We start from the raw sequence: 15,567 nt of genomic DNA on the forward strand, positions 1-15,567 counted from the left end.
GTTTATCAACTAAATTATTCAAATTTATGGATGCTTCCTAGCTTCCCAGGTGTTTGTGTTGCTGTTGAAGCATTTTATTCACCTGCTATCATTCTTTGTACTCCAATTGCCAGAACGCAAATTTCATTTTGGTTTTATAGTTTCATCGGAGTCGTTTATCAACTATATGTATTCAAATTTATGAATGCTTCCTCCCCAGGTGTTTGTGATGTGTAATGCATTTCATTCACCTGTTATTATTCTTTGTACTCTAATTGTTAGAATACAAAATGCATTTTGGTTTTATAGTTTCATGCAATAAGTAAGTCAATAAAAGAGCATGTTCTGCACAATAAAAACAATGTGTGTCCCTATTGTACAATGTGATGTGTCCCCTCATTTTGTAATAGTTAATTTACCCATTCACATAATGGAACTACCTGCCCGATGAAGCCAGTGGCCTGTGACCCCTGAGCACTCAACACCGTGTGGGAGTCAGTTTGTGGTCAAATTCTTTTATGAGACAAATAGAAGCAAACGTTTCCATATGGGAAAAAAGAGGAGAAAAAACGAAAAAAAGAGAGAGAGAGAAAGAGGGAGAGAGGGAGAGAGAGAGAAAGGGAAAGAAGAAAAGAGAGAGAAAGAAAGTGAGAGAAAAGAAAGAGAGAGAGAAAGAGGGAGAGAGAGAGAGGGAAGGAGGGAAAGAGAAAGAGAGAGAAAGAGAGAGAGAGAGAGAGAGAGACAAGAGAGAAGTAGAGAGAAAGAGAGAGACAAGAGAGAGGCAGAGAGAAAGAGAGAACGAGAGAGCAAGGGAGAGTCAGAGAGAAAAAGAGGGGAGAATTTAAAAAAAGGGGAAAGGGGGCCTTAAAAACTGAAAAAGAACCCCCCCCCCCCACCCCTCACATACACACCCGGCTTTTATCCTAAGCATTAAGCAATTGCGTTTTAATTCACATGTCATCTATTATGAAGACCGGTGCCCCCCCCCCCCCTCCCCCCTCCCCCTTTCATGATGCATGCACTGGCAATATAAGCAGTTTTAAAAATGGGTGGGGCGGTTACCGATGTAATCATGCTTATCATCTATCTGAAGATCACTTTGCCCCTGAAAATAATAAATTGTAAAGATTCGTAATTCGGTTTCATCAACCCTACGCCAAATGGAATAATTTCTCATCGGAAAGCCAAAGGTACATTAACCGTCCATGAACTAATCAAACGGTTATTAATAACATGATGTTCAGAATGGACCAATAATGTGAGAAATTGCTTCATATTTTATAAGGGCTTATTCTTTAATTATATACTAATTTCATGAAAGCTAACATTTGTTCAAGTAGTTATTTGAGAAGATTATAACATTATAAACCTTAATGTTTAATAAATCATTTATAATCAGAATAGCTTTTTTGTAATTTAATTCCCATTTTGTATCATAATGATGAATCCTTTGTATATTCATTCAATTAATTATATTTCAGTCATCATTGAGACCATTAATAATTGCTTGAAATTAATATGTTTTCGGATACAATTAATTAGGATGATTATAATTAGATCATTAGACGATTGGGAAGTCTATATAAATATAAGATACAGCATGTTTAATGTCAGCTCTGATCAAGTTCAGGGATTCTCGACTTCATCTTATCCTGACCAGTTTCCCTCATCTGTAGCATTTCAAGTTACTCACTAAACACAAGAAGTTACTGCACTCCTTGCCCAACTAAAATCTACTCGACGGGATACGAGCAGGCGAACATTCATTTGGGATCTAAAAGTAGAAGATATTACACATCAAACAATGGATTTTTCGGTAAGTGTTTTCATTATTATTCGTGTTTAACATCCCTCATTTTATATTGATGTAGAGAAGGTTCACGCAGTCATAGAGGGGGGCTCTGTTATAATGAGGGGCAATCTTTTTTGGTGGATGAAATGCGATTACAAAAAAATTAAAATTATAAGGACACTTTATGCATCCAGTTTATTTGGGCATTTGTACACTGTGGTATAAATTGGAAATTTTGATTGTCGGATATGAACTTTACCAGTTTTTGTTTTTCACAATCAGAGCAGTACAAGAGGAACGTATATCCAGATGTGTGTGATTGTGCTCAGACAGTCTTCGTCTGTGAAGCTCCTATTCAAATGACGGTGTCCTTTCCTATAAATGGAGCAACCATAATTATGTCTTACTTTGTATTCTTGAACATATCATATTTCAAAGTCAATTAATCCACCCTTGTACAGCAGTAATTTTCAAAAATGTTTATAAACATATTTATATTGTTAAAGAAAGTTTCTTGAAGAAACACATGAAAAATGCGAGCATGGAAAGCATTAAACATGATCATAGATGAAATACTCTTGGTACTGACATATTTTGCCGCCAGAATTGAATTAAGAGTTGCCCCAAATGTTATTACTTTGATGATAAAAACCAGGCTGGCGATCAATAATGAAACAAAAATGATCTCATTATAAAATATGATAATAAAAATATGTAGTGTACATGTAGTAATAATGTGCATTTAAATAAGATTATATTGATATCGTCTCATATATCATTTCTCTGCAATTAGATTAAAAGTTCACCAGCATTCTGCGTGCTAGTTCTTGCTTCCACATTCGCTGTACTTACACACGCTAAAGGTGAGTTTTGTAACCGTAATTGTATTCTTGTTAAAGTGAATTAGAAGAGTATAAGTTATACAGTGGCCACGAAAATCGGGAGAAAACACATTCTTTCTACCGTAAATAACCTTGTATTCATTGATTGCAGTCTTGAGTTAAATCTATTTTCTTTCTAATTTTGATTGTACGGCGTAGATGATATTTTGCTTGAATAATCTTTAGTATTTTGTTGGCTTGAAAATACAACAACAACAACAACAATTGCAAGCAATAATTCTTTGAATTCTTGTCAGGTTTCTTCGAATTCCACGAACTTATCAGGGGACCTCTTTCATAAAATAGAGTTGATCTGATCAGAGGCGATCAATCGGAATTGCGTAAATAGGCCTACATGTACGTTGGACGGGAATGTTAAATTGCGGTTTTATTAACTTTATTTTATGAAGTTCCGCGTAATCTGAGATCAAAAGCCCATTGGTAAATTAATTATTTGAAATATTTTTGATAATACTTTAATTCTTACCATGATCCTATCACTAAACTAAAAGGAAGCAGCTTCTCTGGTGGTTGACCTATTGTAGATTTCAGCTTTCGGTTTAAAAAAAAAAGTTTTTTCAGCTAAATATCAGATAAGACAGTATGCGGGACGAAAAGCTATACAGTGAAGTAAAAAGCTTCGACAGTGTATCTTTCCTTCAAGTCATTCTCCGATCTGTTATTGATTATTTAATCATTCCCATCCTTTCGTTAGTTCACTCGAAATTAAAAGTTTACACTTCACGGATCTCCCTCCATCTGAACGAGGTATGCGGTTTGTTTGCCGGCAAGGTCCGGGAGGAGGACGGCCAGTGTGATCAGTTCGTTCTCTACGATACCCTGGACGACAAGGACGATCTCACCCTAAAGCCCGGCATCGACGTCGAATTGATCGAGGTCTACATGAAGGCAGCCCAAGGAGGAAAGCTGTGTTACTCGCCCGATGACGTCAGCGTTGCCAAGTTGAAGGATGGATGTGCGACCTTGGATGTTGTCTGCACGGGCCAGAAGAACGTCATGTACTGCGAACGTAAGTCAAGAAAGTTGTTAGCTCGGATGTAAAAGAGAATTCGTTCAGTTCAACGACAGCAAAAAAGACTGCCCCCACCCATTTCAGTCAATACCTCCGCCCCCATCGTTTCAGATTATGTACAAAGGTATCATGAGACTTTATATTATCTTAGCTGCTTTAAAGGATACTATCATTGAGCTGAACATAATTCGTTTATCTGTGATTGTATTGTTTCATTTTGTTTTCAATGTGAATGGACCCTTATGAAAAACAATACTTGTGTCGATTACGATGTTTGATCCTACAGGGGGTATATAAATAAATAAAAATGTAGAGGTGTCGTGGACGAGTGGATATGTCACCGGGCTGTGGATCACAAGGTCCGCGGTTCGAGTCCCACCGCGGCACTAAATGTCCTTTGGCAAGACACTGATCTACATTTGCCACTCTCCACCCAGGTGTTAAATGGGTACCCGGTAGGATGCGAAAGCTAATGTGGTTAGAATAGCAAGTGTGCGCTTGTAAAAAAGACGCCTGGCTGTAATGCTCCCTAGGGAGTGGAAAATGTGCATACATTGTGTGCGGGTAAGCTAGAATCCTATGACCGGGGTAATAATATATATATATCTGTAAAGCGCTTTGAGAGGGCCTTCGGTCCTGAAAAGCGATATATAAGAACTAGCTATTATTATTATTATTATTAAATAAATAAAACAAATTATAAAAGTGATCGCACAGACTTTGGAGAAATATCAACTAAATAGCAATTTTAGTACCCTATAATCCTGTAGAAATTATGTTCGGATTCGGATTTTGTAGTACTGGTAAAGTCATCGTAGTTGTAGCATATTTTCTTGCTCGATCCCTACATTCTCTCACACCAAAAAAGATTTGATCAAATAATGTCTCATAAAACTATAAAAATCGTAATTCCTTTGTTCTCGAATGTAAGAAAGAACGGGAAAGAACAGAACACAAAAACAAATTAATAAGCAAATGCTTGGAATAATGAAACATAACTGTATATGCTTGGAATGATGAAACATATGGGTTGGTAGACTAATCTCTATGATAAACAGTCTGTTCTTCCATCTTAAAAAGAGAGTAAAAGTGAACCTCATTTCTTTCTTTTCTTCTCCTTGACAGACATGGCGGCCGTAGTAGACACCATCACAACCTTTCACCCTCGAGTAATCGATCGCCGATCGCGATCAGCATCGGGTTCGGGTTCGAACTCCAGTTCGGCAGAGTCCGGCAGTAATTCGGGTTGAATCCGCTCTCGAGTCGTCTGTCGATCTGCTCCGACCTCCGCGTCGAACTCATACGAAAAGTCGGTGAGGTGAAAACCAGGAGAGTGATTTCAAATCAAGTGCCGAGAACGTCGTTTATTGTGTTTTCGTTGATTGGGATAACCGAAAATATTATGGTACAAAAAAAAGTTGTATTGACTATGTTAGCAGATTCTTACGAATAACTAATAAGGCATATAATTACTACAATTTTCGATAGCTTTTGAATTTCGTGACGGAAAATTCCACTTTTTGATAGCTTTCTTGTTGACTTATAAGAAGTTTTTTGCTATCTGTATAGCCTATTTAAAGTAGATGAATTATAAAATCATGGACGCTTTCATTTATTAATTAATTCATCACTCTAACTCTATGGTCATGTGCATGTTTTTGCGAGTATTTCTAATACTGCTGTTATCGGATAAAGATAATAATATTCGTTCAGTATAATTAATTTGAAAACATTATGTACTGTGTATTAAACTATCTTATGTATTTTTTTGTTTTGAGAAATGTACAATTTTCCTTATATTTTGATATGATATGTAAATCAATGAAGCTGTATGTTTGTTTGTTATATATTTTGTACTGAATGAATACAATAAAACAATGCTACAAAAAAATAAGAAGAAGGAACAAGTCCATGGATATATGAAGATAAAGTGACTGTGATTATGTGGATATCATTGCATTAAAATGTATCAGTTTTCTGACTTTTGCCAAAGCAGTGACTACATTCTTCTTGGCATCGGGCCCACAACGATTTCTGTCAGCATTCTGTGAAGATGTTGTGGCTGTCTGAAAATGATATAATGTATTTAATCAAATCCTGATTGAGCGTGCGAATGGGATATAATAAGAAAGGGGAAGGCAGAGAACAGAGAGAGAAAAGAAAGAGAGAGAGAGAGAGAGAGTGAGAGGGGGTAGAGAGAGAGCGATAGATAGAGAGAGAGCGCGATAGGGAGGGAGAGTGAGAGGGGAAGAAAGAAAAATTGAAACACATGTAATGTTTGGTTTATAATCTCCATGAAAATTATTAGTGAAGTGTTGGGGACAGGAGATGATCTTCCTTCTAGTTACATGCCCAGGCCACTGTAGCTAAAAAATGTTCTCACAATTATTGTGATGAGATGAACAGATTCCCCTATATTATCTCTCTCCACAACCTCTCTCACTTTCTTTTGTCAGGTTAGGAATGTCTATGTTCTTATTCTGTTGCTTTTGTGTAACGTAACTTCGTAAATGTACAATAGGTGTATTTATCTGTGGTATCATGAAATGTTTGTATGTTTATATCGGCATGTCAGTCAGAGTCTATCCCTGTATAACTTCATGGAGATTTGATACACGAAATCATTTAATAAAAGTGAATATGTAAAAGTTACAAATGCTTTCTAGAATAAATGTAATTGCCGTATACAAAATGGGATTCGTCTCTTGCAATATGTCTATACAAGTATTGGTGTATCACTATTCCATTTATGATGGGGCTGGGGTCATTGGGGTGTTAAAGTCACATTTTTCAACTAGTTAGTTTTCTAAAAGTTTGCTAATAATCAAAGAAAAAAGTCTGAGATTTTACCATTTGCCGAGAATAAAGGCAAAAAGAGAAAAAATTCTTTCTTTCTTAAGTTTTAGAAGAAAAACAATCCAACAAGGGAAACACAAGGCAGTGTCATAACTGTCTTTTACCAGATGTGTACACATTAAGCAGGGGGTTAAATGGGAGTGCCACACTGACTTCAGGTCCATCACTCTCTTTATTGAGTCAACTGTCTACGTTTGAAAATGTTAAACACTGACCTATTAATGTTTGTGCGTGAATCCTTTTGATGAAGATCATGATATAGGCGATATAGGGGGTCACGGTGTCGGCAATAGAGTTCCTATGTCAACAGTCAGATGCAACGCCACTATCTCCTATAGGTTATTTCATAGTTGTTATGATATTCCAAAGTTTGGTAGCCTGGAAAGATTTCCAACCTTTAACTTTATAAGTAAGCCACAAACCAATGAGGGCAATCCAACCTTAATAGTAAACTACTGTAAAAGAAAGAAGAAGAATCAGAGAAGCAGGCTGAGGAAAGTTTGAAGGAAATCTGACAAAACATAAGAAAATTATTATTATTTTATTTGGAGTTGTAATCACGTTACGTATGCCGGGCAATTCAAATTGGCTGTGACGTAGCCCCGGATAACCCACTACTTGTAATGTCCAAATATAAACTGATTGAATCTTTGTGCAGCACAAAACGAACAACCATTCGGTAAAAGGATCTGAAAATCAGACTATTACTTAGATGATTGCAATCACTTAAGTCGATTCGACAACTAATGGTTGTTATTTTCCCACTAGATTAATACATATAAAGGATAAGAAGTAGTCAATATAGAAAGGATTGTGAGGTTGTTTTAGAGTTGGTCGATGGTGTGACTGCAGGGTGAAATAATAAAGAGACAACATTGAAACAAACTAGGTCGTCCATGCAGGGCCACTCTTTATTGTTGACAATAAAAACCGAATCATCTGCCAGTTACCAATGTCATTGCTTGATAATAACCAAAGTTTGAAGAAAAAAAAACGATCACCTTTGCATGCATATCTTTGTGTATAGATATTTAAGATCCAAAAAATTCTTCAGATGCTTTAAGTTAACAATCAAATACATGAACGTGTATAACAACATGATCGATATAGCGACTGTTATATTTCAAATTATGTTAGATTAAGTAAGAGCAACAGCTGCAAGATCAGAAAGGTAAACAAGGTCAAAGAAATACATATCTTGAAAGAGACAAAGACTAATACTGTACAAAGTTTTGGGAATAAGAAAATTCTGAAATCAACAGCATTCCCGGTGGATACTTATGCCCATGAAAAAGGATTTGTCTTTCTTTTTAAAATAACAGGTATAAAGGGGATGTCCACCTGACATCACGTTGATGAAGAAAACTTAAGAAACGGGGAATATAGGTATTTTGTTAAATAAGAAATTAATGCAATTCTAACGCTTTGAAGTCCCCAGTAGATCAGCCCGTAAATGCAATCACCTCTCCATTTGTTTTGTACATGTGAATGGAAAATTTCCAAAACATATCTTCATTTTTTTCAAATACATTATGGATGTACTTGTTTACACACAGGAGTCCCTATAAGAACATGTTAACAATTTGATATTTCGGCCACAAACAAGTATGACAAAGAAAATGGCAGAGTGCTGTTTAATGAAATCTTTAGTACAAAGTGAACAGAGAGCAATGAAAAATCACAACTTTTCAGATTTGTCTAAAAAACTTTAAAAGACCATTTTGCTCTAAAAGGAAACAAAGACAAAACGAAATATCGCAATAAAGTGAATAAATGAGTTGGATATTTACGACAAGTTCCATGCCATTTTCCCCATTTACTTTGCCTAGACGGAAAGTGAATATGGAAAACAGAAAACAAGATATCACAGTCAATCATATATTTAAACCCTCATTTAGTTATTTAATTTTACAATACTTTTACAACATATATCATACAATCAATAGGTCGACTTTCAAAACTCTTGAACTCTATAGTGCACAACTAGAGAAATTGTAAGAAGTAGATTTTATGATGAAAAGTGAGATATCCTCTCATGATTCTGGGTTTAAAAAAGTAATCTGAAATACATTGGATAAATTAAAAAACAAAAATATTAAATCAATTTCTTTTAAAAGATGATTACCTCATACTGGAAAATAATCTTTTAGTCCACGCCAATGATTCATACATTAATAAAAGCTACCAAAAAAGTCAGATTCACAATCTTGAAAGATAAACGCATCAGAAGTATAATAAAATATTTTTTTTAGAAAGGTTCGATCATTCAAATTGATCTAAATGATCTAGGAATGTTATTTTCAAAACATTCTCCAAAACTCATTTCATCTAGTTCAAAATATGGGATATATCGACTTTCTGAACTCTTCAACTCGAGAAAATGTAAGAAGTAAAAGTTAAAATTATAGCGTCTATTAGGATTAGTATCTCCGACTATAAAATAGTCCACACACATCATTTAAACATTTACAACAGCTACCAACAGATTCACATGCAGAGTCGTCATCAACAACAACATCTTGAACGACAAACACATCTAGGCCCCGTCTTACGATTGACCCAAAATCAATCCTAAGTCCTCCAATCAATTGCAAGTTTGCTTTTTATGTCTTATGTACATAGTTGCGATTGTTATCAATTGCAAATAAGTTGCGATTGATATCAACTCTTTGTAAGACGGGGCCCAGAAGTATATTAAATGAAATTTTACTTGTTTATATTTGTTCAATCATTCAAATTGATCTACATGATCGAGGAATGTCATTTCTGAAACAGTCAAGAAAACTCAAATTCACTTATTTAAAAATATAACTGATTTCACAAGTTGCGATATTTCCATTCTGAAGTCATAGACACAACAGGCCCATTTAACGAAATACTATGTTATTCTAAATGTTTCAGCATGCCCGTTTTGACCTTAGAAATCATATCTGGTTGCACCCCCACCCCCACCCCTCCACACTCTTATATTGACCTGAAGACAGTGATATCATACAGTGCAAGTAAGGATGATTCATCCATTATTTTCAGTGGAATATATAGAGTCTATCAGGAGTGCAGAAAGCGATCTCTCCTGATCGGTACTGCTGGAGATAGTACCATATTCTCCCAGGCTTCTCAATCTTGTAATCAATGACAAGTTTCTGAGAATGCTTCAGCTCGTTAGTGTACTCATCAATGCTGACCAAACCTACATCGTGTTTCACCTTGGCTATCAGGATTGTATTCCCTTGAGACACAGCGGCGTATGGGAAATAACCTAATTCCCTTAAGTCATATTTTACAACACCTTGTTTGTCAATCAATCGTATTGTATCCGAGGATGCAACGATCAGGTAATCATTATAACTAGTAACCTGCTTAGGTTCATACCCATCACATGGTATCTCCCTGATCGCCTTCCCACCTGCTGGTGAGAATACCTGGATCTTCTTAGCTTTCCCGTAGCTAACATAGATCTGATCATCACCGTCTACAGTGAGCTTAGAAATGCCACCTTCATCTTTACTCAGAGTCTCAAACATTACATCCAACTTTGTGTACTCTATTGTGTACAGTGTGATATTGTTTGAGGAATCAAGTATAACATACCGGTCATCAGAGAGGAACCCTACTCCACGAATGTTCTGATGTTTGAGAACTGTCTGCTGAAGCCGACCATCAGCAGAGAAGATCTCCAAGCCACCTTTACGACATCCCACTGCAATATTACCGTCTGGTGTACCAACCATGACAGACATGCTATTCTTAGTAGGCAAAGCGATGTTCTTTTCGACTGCATTTACGATCTTACCAAGACCTAGCTCGTCCATTCTAACGTTTTCCTTAAAACTTACATTTTTTCCTCTCTTGCTCGATTCCCTCGCCTGTTTATAGTCAGGATCTTTTTGTTTTAAGGCCTCTTGTAAGTCTCCACATAGTGTGTCGTGTGCAGCTAAAGCATCCATATCTGACGGTATCTTTGTCCTATTGGTTACCACGTCAGCTATGGTGGTCAAGTGAGTGATGTGCTCCTGAGCAGATTTCTTCATTTCGTCCAGTTCTTTCTCTACTCTTTCGATCCTACCCTTGACTTCAACAATGAGGATTTCTTTCTTCTCTGTCAACCGCCGGACTGATTCCTTATATACAATGTTGATGTCATCTGTACACTGCTTCTGAACATTGCTCACACGCTCCTTCTGTTCATCAATGAAAGCAACGTATTTCTGAAAGCAAGAGCGTTTCTTGTCCGCCTTGGATTTGAGGTCCTCGATACTCGTCATATGGCTGCTTTCATAAACAGCTGCCTCGATGACCCCATGTCCTTCCTTTGTATGCTCCATGACAACACACCTGAAGCAGGCAAATCTCCTGCAGTCGGAACAGAAGCACTCCTCATCCTCTTTGGGATGTTTCCTGCATTTACGGTATCTACGTACTGATAACTTCCCTGATACGATCTCACACATGGCTAAAACCTCATGACTGATGAAGTCTGGCCACTGAGAATGTGTGTTAAGGCAAGTGCTACATAAATACTTGCCACAGTCTTGACAGTAGACAACAGCTTGGGGCTTGTCCTCGTATTTACAATTCGTGCACAACTGAGATTGATTCTTCATGTCCTCTATGAGAGACTTCAAAGCTAGACTTGCCGGTAATTTGCTGACTTCTTTGTTTGGGACCTGGGTTTCAGCTCTGCAGACAGGGCATCGAAGCATCTGGTCGTTACCATGGCATTCCAAGAGGTTGTCCAGACAGGTCTTGCAGTAGGTGTGAGAACAAGACAGGATCTTGGGGTCGGTGAAGGTATTCAGACATACAGGACACTCCAGACTCTGAGCAATAACATTCTTTAATGCATCAGCCATGATTCGAATTCTATACAGGAATACGAGATAAAAGAAAAGGAAAAAACATACGATTAGCTATTGAAGCTTTGATTCATCTGATCGTATTAAAGAGGAGTGTTCATCTTTAGTCCTCTCGCCTTTTCCCTACAGAATATAACGCGTACACAATCTGTTTTTCCGTTATATCTTGTTAAAAATTAATTTATATCATTCATCAACTGAATGTAGTAATGTAAAAGGAATTTAAAATACAAACTGTTTCCTTTGTCGCTCTTCAGCCTATGTACATTATAATGAGGGGGAAATGATGATGATGATAATAATAATGCAAATAATAATAATAATAAGGATGATGATGATAATACTACTAATATCAAGAATGATAAAGTATGGTTAATGATAATAATCATATCAACAAAATAACAATTATCTTCATAATAATGATGATGTCTTGTTTACCCAGTCCTCATTAATAGACATACTGTTCTCCCCAAGGGCCCAGCAATCTTATTACTACCCTGGCTTTAGCCAACCTACCATGCTATTAATGTGCTCATATATAGCATTTGCTGTCATTATACACCTGGGATGGGAGGAGAGTGACAAAGGCCGGGGACAAATGTAGCCACCTGTCTTACCAAAGGACATAAATGCCGCGGTGGAACTCAAACCGCGAACCATGTGATTTACAATTAAACAACATATCCACTATCCTGGACCACAACATGTATCGCAACTAGTCATGCTAGCAGAAACTTTGTATAACTCTGACGTGTACAACTACATCGCATCAGTTGAAGCCCATTGTTAAAAGTCAACCGTAGAAATCAAAACAAAAAATGTAGACATGAGTCACAGACAGGCGCGTACGCAGGGGGTGTTTGGGGGGTTAAATCCCCCCCCCCCCTCTTTGGTATTTTTATGTGTATAAACCCCCCTAAAAAAAAAAAACCCTCCTTTGACCTAAAAAAGGCGACCTTACCCCCCCCCCCCCCAACGGAGACAAATGTCAAATTTTCACATTTCGAGACCAAAAAAAAAAGTGTCCTCTTACCCCCCCCCCCCCCCTCCCCCCCCCCCCCCCCCCCCGCTTATTCAGCGGCTGGCTGAGTCGATGCGAAATTTTCGGCCCGATTTAAAAATGTTAACCCCCCCCCCCCCCCCCCCCCCTTGAAAAAATCCTGCGTACGCGCCTGGTCACAGAAATGTAATTCACCATTCCCGTTTTAGCACTTTGTTAATATCTGAAAAAAATAATCATTACATTATTTCTTCATTAATATGAAACCAAGTATCATATATTGATAATGATGTCATACAAGGGAGATGTGAGTTTAAACTCACATCTACCTAGTCATAAATAAATCATAATTGTATAGCTGTACATCCGACGAACGCAGTAAATTTGCTTTGGAATATTATACCAAGAGTATCAAACGTGTGCTATCCTTTTGTGCATAACACCAAGTTTGACAAATTTCGTGAAATTTGAACGAGGACAAAAATTACGTTCCATGATCTGCCTTCAGATATAATGTAGATAAACATACTCATTATTCTTAACATGTAGTCTAGGCTTTGAACAACTCTATAACTTAGTAAGCAACATTTTGTATTAATGTTAAAGCTGATGAAGTATCAAAAGAAAAAGCATAAACATGACTCTACTAACGCACACTGGCATATACTATTTAAAAAAAATCATCATGATTGTACTAAGAAAATTATATGGCTCTGGTTTGGCAGAATCATTAACTGAAATATTAGCTCTGTTTGATAAGAATCGCATAATTACCTGAAATATTTCCTATGTGTATTCATATATCTACATAACATGTAAGAATAATAATTCATGACATATATTCCTAATTCAAATCACAATAACTTACCAAAATCGTCGCATGTCCCGTCAGGACAAACAAACACTGAGAAGTTATACTTATGAACGATATCACTATGATCCCAAGTGTTTTAATGCGACAAAAGTTACTTCCGGGTTCAATATCAAGGACGTGAAACTCTCATGGTCTGGTTTCAAAACTCTGTTTTGTTTAGTTTTATTTGTGTAGCCTGTTTCTTCATTGGGTCTAAATTGATGTCGTTTCCTAAACACCCGCCATTCTCATATTGGTCTTGGCTCAATTGCTCTCCATGCATTTATCACCTCAAAGATATCTAGACCAAGACCCAACTATTTCAGTCTAGGGAAAATTATGATTTTACAAACCAGATTAAAAAATAATACTCAAGAGTGTCTGGAAGTCTGCCTTGAATGGTATATTATATATACGTCAATGTGAAATGTAATTATTGAAAATGTTACCAAATTTCTCTCTGAAATGACACTGAAATTTTAATTCACTCACCTCTTTTGTCCGTCACTACGTATCTGCCTATATATAGGTGTTATATGAAATCTGTGAACATGTACATTTTATACTCTTTGCCTTACGATGTAATGGCGCACTGATCATAAGTAGGACGATATATGTGCTAATTGTGCTTAGTTTATAAATCTGTTTTCAGGTATTGGGAATTCCCAGCAACATTTGACCGACAACTTGGCCGGCAACTTGGTTGAGGGTTTATTCGTCCAGTAAAATGATCGCCCAATAAGAACTCGATCTCATTTTCTCAAACATCTGTAGAGCAAATATATGCGCGTGTCAAAATTGTATTCTATTTCTGTTACCAACCCCCCACCCCCTCCCCCACATTCCAAAACACATTCTCAAAATAGAGTCAAATTACATTTGCTTAAGTCTCACTGATATGTCCTCCTTCGAGATTACAGTTGGATTGTTGGAGATGGCGCTTAACATTCTGAATATTTATTATAATTCAATTACCTGAGGATTATTTTTGAACCTACACCAGGAAACAAATAACAATTGACTGAGCATTGTAACAAAAATATATTTTCGGAATCCCTGAATTGACTGAGAATGATCATCATTTGGTCAATGGACCGTCCATTATTGTAAGAATTAACCTGGAACCCTAAACAAAAAGAATAAAGGCTTGTTCAGATATGGCCCGGTAATGTATTTTTTATTTACACACAAGCGATTAATTTATGACAATTGAAACCACTCGCGAAGAGTGAGCTATAGGGGTGATGACCAGGCGCGGATCCAGGATTTCTTAGGGGAGGGGGCCCAACTTTTTTTTTTTTGCTCCCGAAAATTTGAAAATCGCGCCGGCCGAAAAGTCGCTCAGTGGGATGGGGGGGGGGGGGGGGGAGGGAGGGGGGGTGGGTAAGCGGACACTTTTTTTTTTTTTTTGGAGTCCAAAAAAAATCGCAACGACTGAGCCAGCCGAAAAGTCGCTCAGTGGGGGGGGGGGGGGGGGGGGGGGGGGAAGGGGGGGGGGGTAGTGAGCACATTTTTTTTTTTGAGTCCTCGAAAATTTTAAAATTTGCACCCCCCCCCCCTTGAGCGCCAAGGGGGGGGGGGGGGCCCAACCCCCCAAAAAGGTAAAAATCGCGTGATTTTGCATGATTTTTTTCTCAAGGGGGGGGGGGGGGGCCGGGGGGCCCGCCCCCCCCCCCCCTGGATCCGCCACTGGTGATGACTACTTGTGATATGCATGAATTTGCCTTTCTTCCTCAGAAAATTGTGTTCTTAAAAAAAGAATTATAACAAAGGAAAAAATGCTATTATTTCTGCTATTCAAAGTGTATGTTACTAGAGGGGAGGATTCATTAAAATTGCAAGTCAAGATAAGGCTTTAGATGAGAGAGAGACAGAGACGGAGAGACAGAGAGAAAGATAAAGTGTGAAAGAGAAGGAGAGAGAGGGGGAGAAAAAGAGAGTGAGAGGGGAAGAAAGAGAGCGAGAGAGAGAGAGAGAGAGAAAGAAAGACAGACAGACAGACAGAAAGAAAGAGCAAAAGAGACAGAAAGATAGCAAAATAACAACATGACAAAAGAGAAAGAAAGACAAGGAGAAGGAAACGAATAGGGAGATTGGAGATGAAAAAGAATTACATGGCTTGAGAAAATCCACAGGAATAAATAAAAGATTGCCTACTAAATTTTAGGGTTGGTAGAAGCTTAAACTTCCGGATTCTGAATACCCCAACCGATGAAAGTTTTCTGTATCAAATAGAAAAATTACACCCAAAAAGATAGTGAGTATGAATTATCCATATCAAACATCCCAAACTATAAATTCAGACGTAGGATTCAAG

The 15,567-nt window shown here is 37.5% G+C and overlaps 1 protein-coding gene across 1 annotated transcript; it reads right to left on the bottom strand.

The window, feature by feature from the left end:
• Positions 1-9,270: 9,270 nt before the first annotated feature.
• On the bottom strand, positions 9,271-11,401 carry LOC105439113 (tripartite motif-containing protein 2-like). Its single transcript, XM_030991349.1, has one exon. The coding sequence runs from the start codon at positions 11,392-11,394 to the stop codon at positions 9,568-9,570; it is 1,827 nt and encodes a 608-aa protein (XP_030847209.1). The 5' UTR covers positions 11,395-11,401; the 3' UTR covers positions 9,271-9,567.
• Positions 11,402-15,567: the final 4,166 nt, after the last annotated feature.

Source organism: Strongylocentrotus purpuratus, unplaced genomic scaffold, assembly GCF_000002235.5.
Source record: "Strongylocentrotus purpuratus isolate Spur 01 unplaced genomic scaffold, Spur_5.0 spur5_scaffold_2, whole genome shotgun sequence".
Classification (NCBI taxonomy): domain Eukaryota; kingdom Metazoa; phylum Echinodermata; class Echinoidea; order Camarodonta; family Strongylocentrotidae; genus Strongylocentrotus; species Strongylocentrotus purpuratus.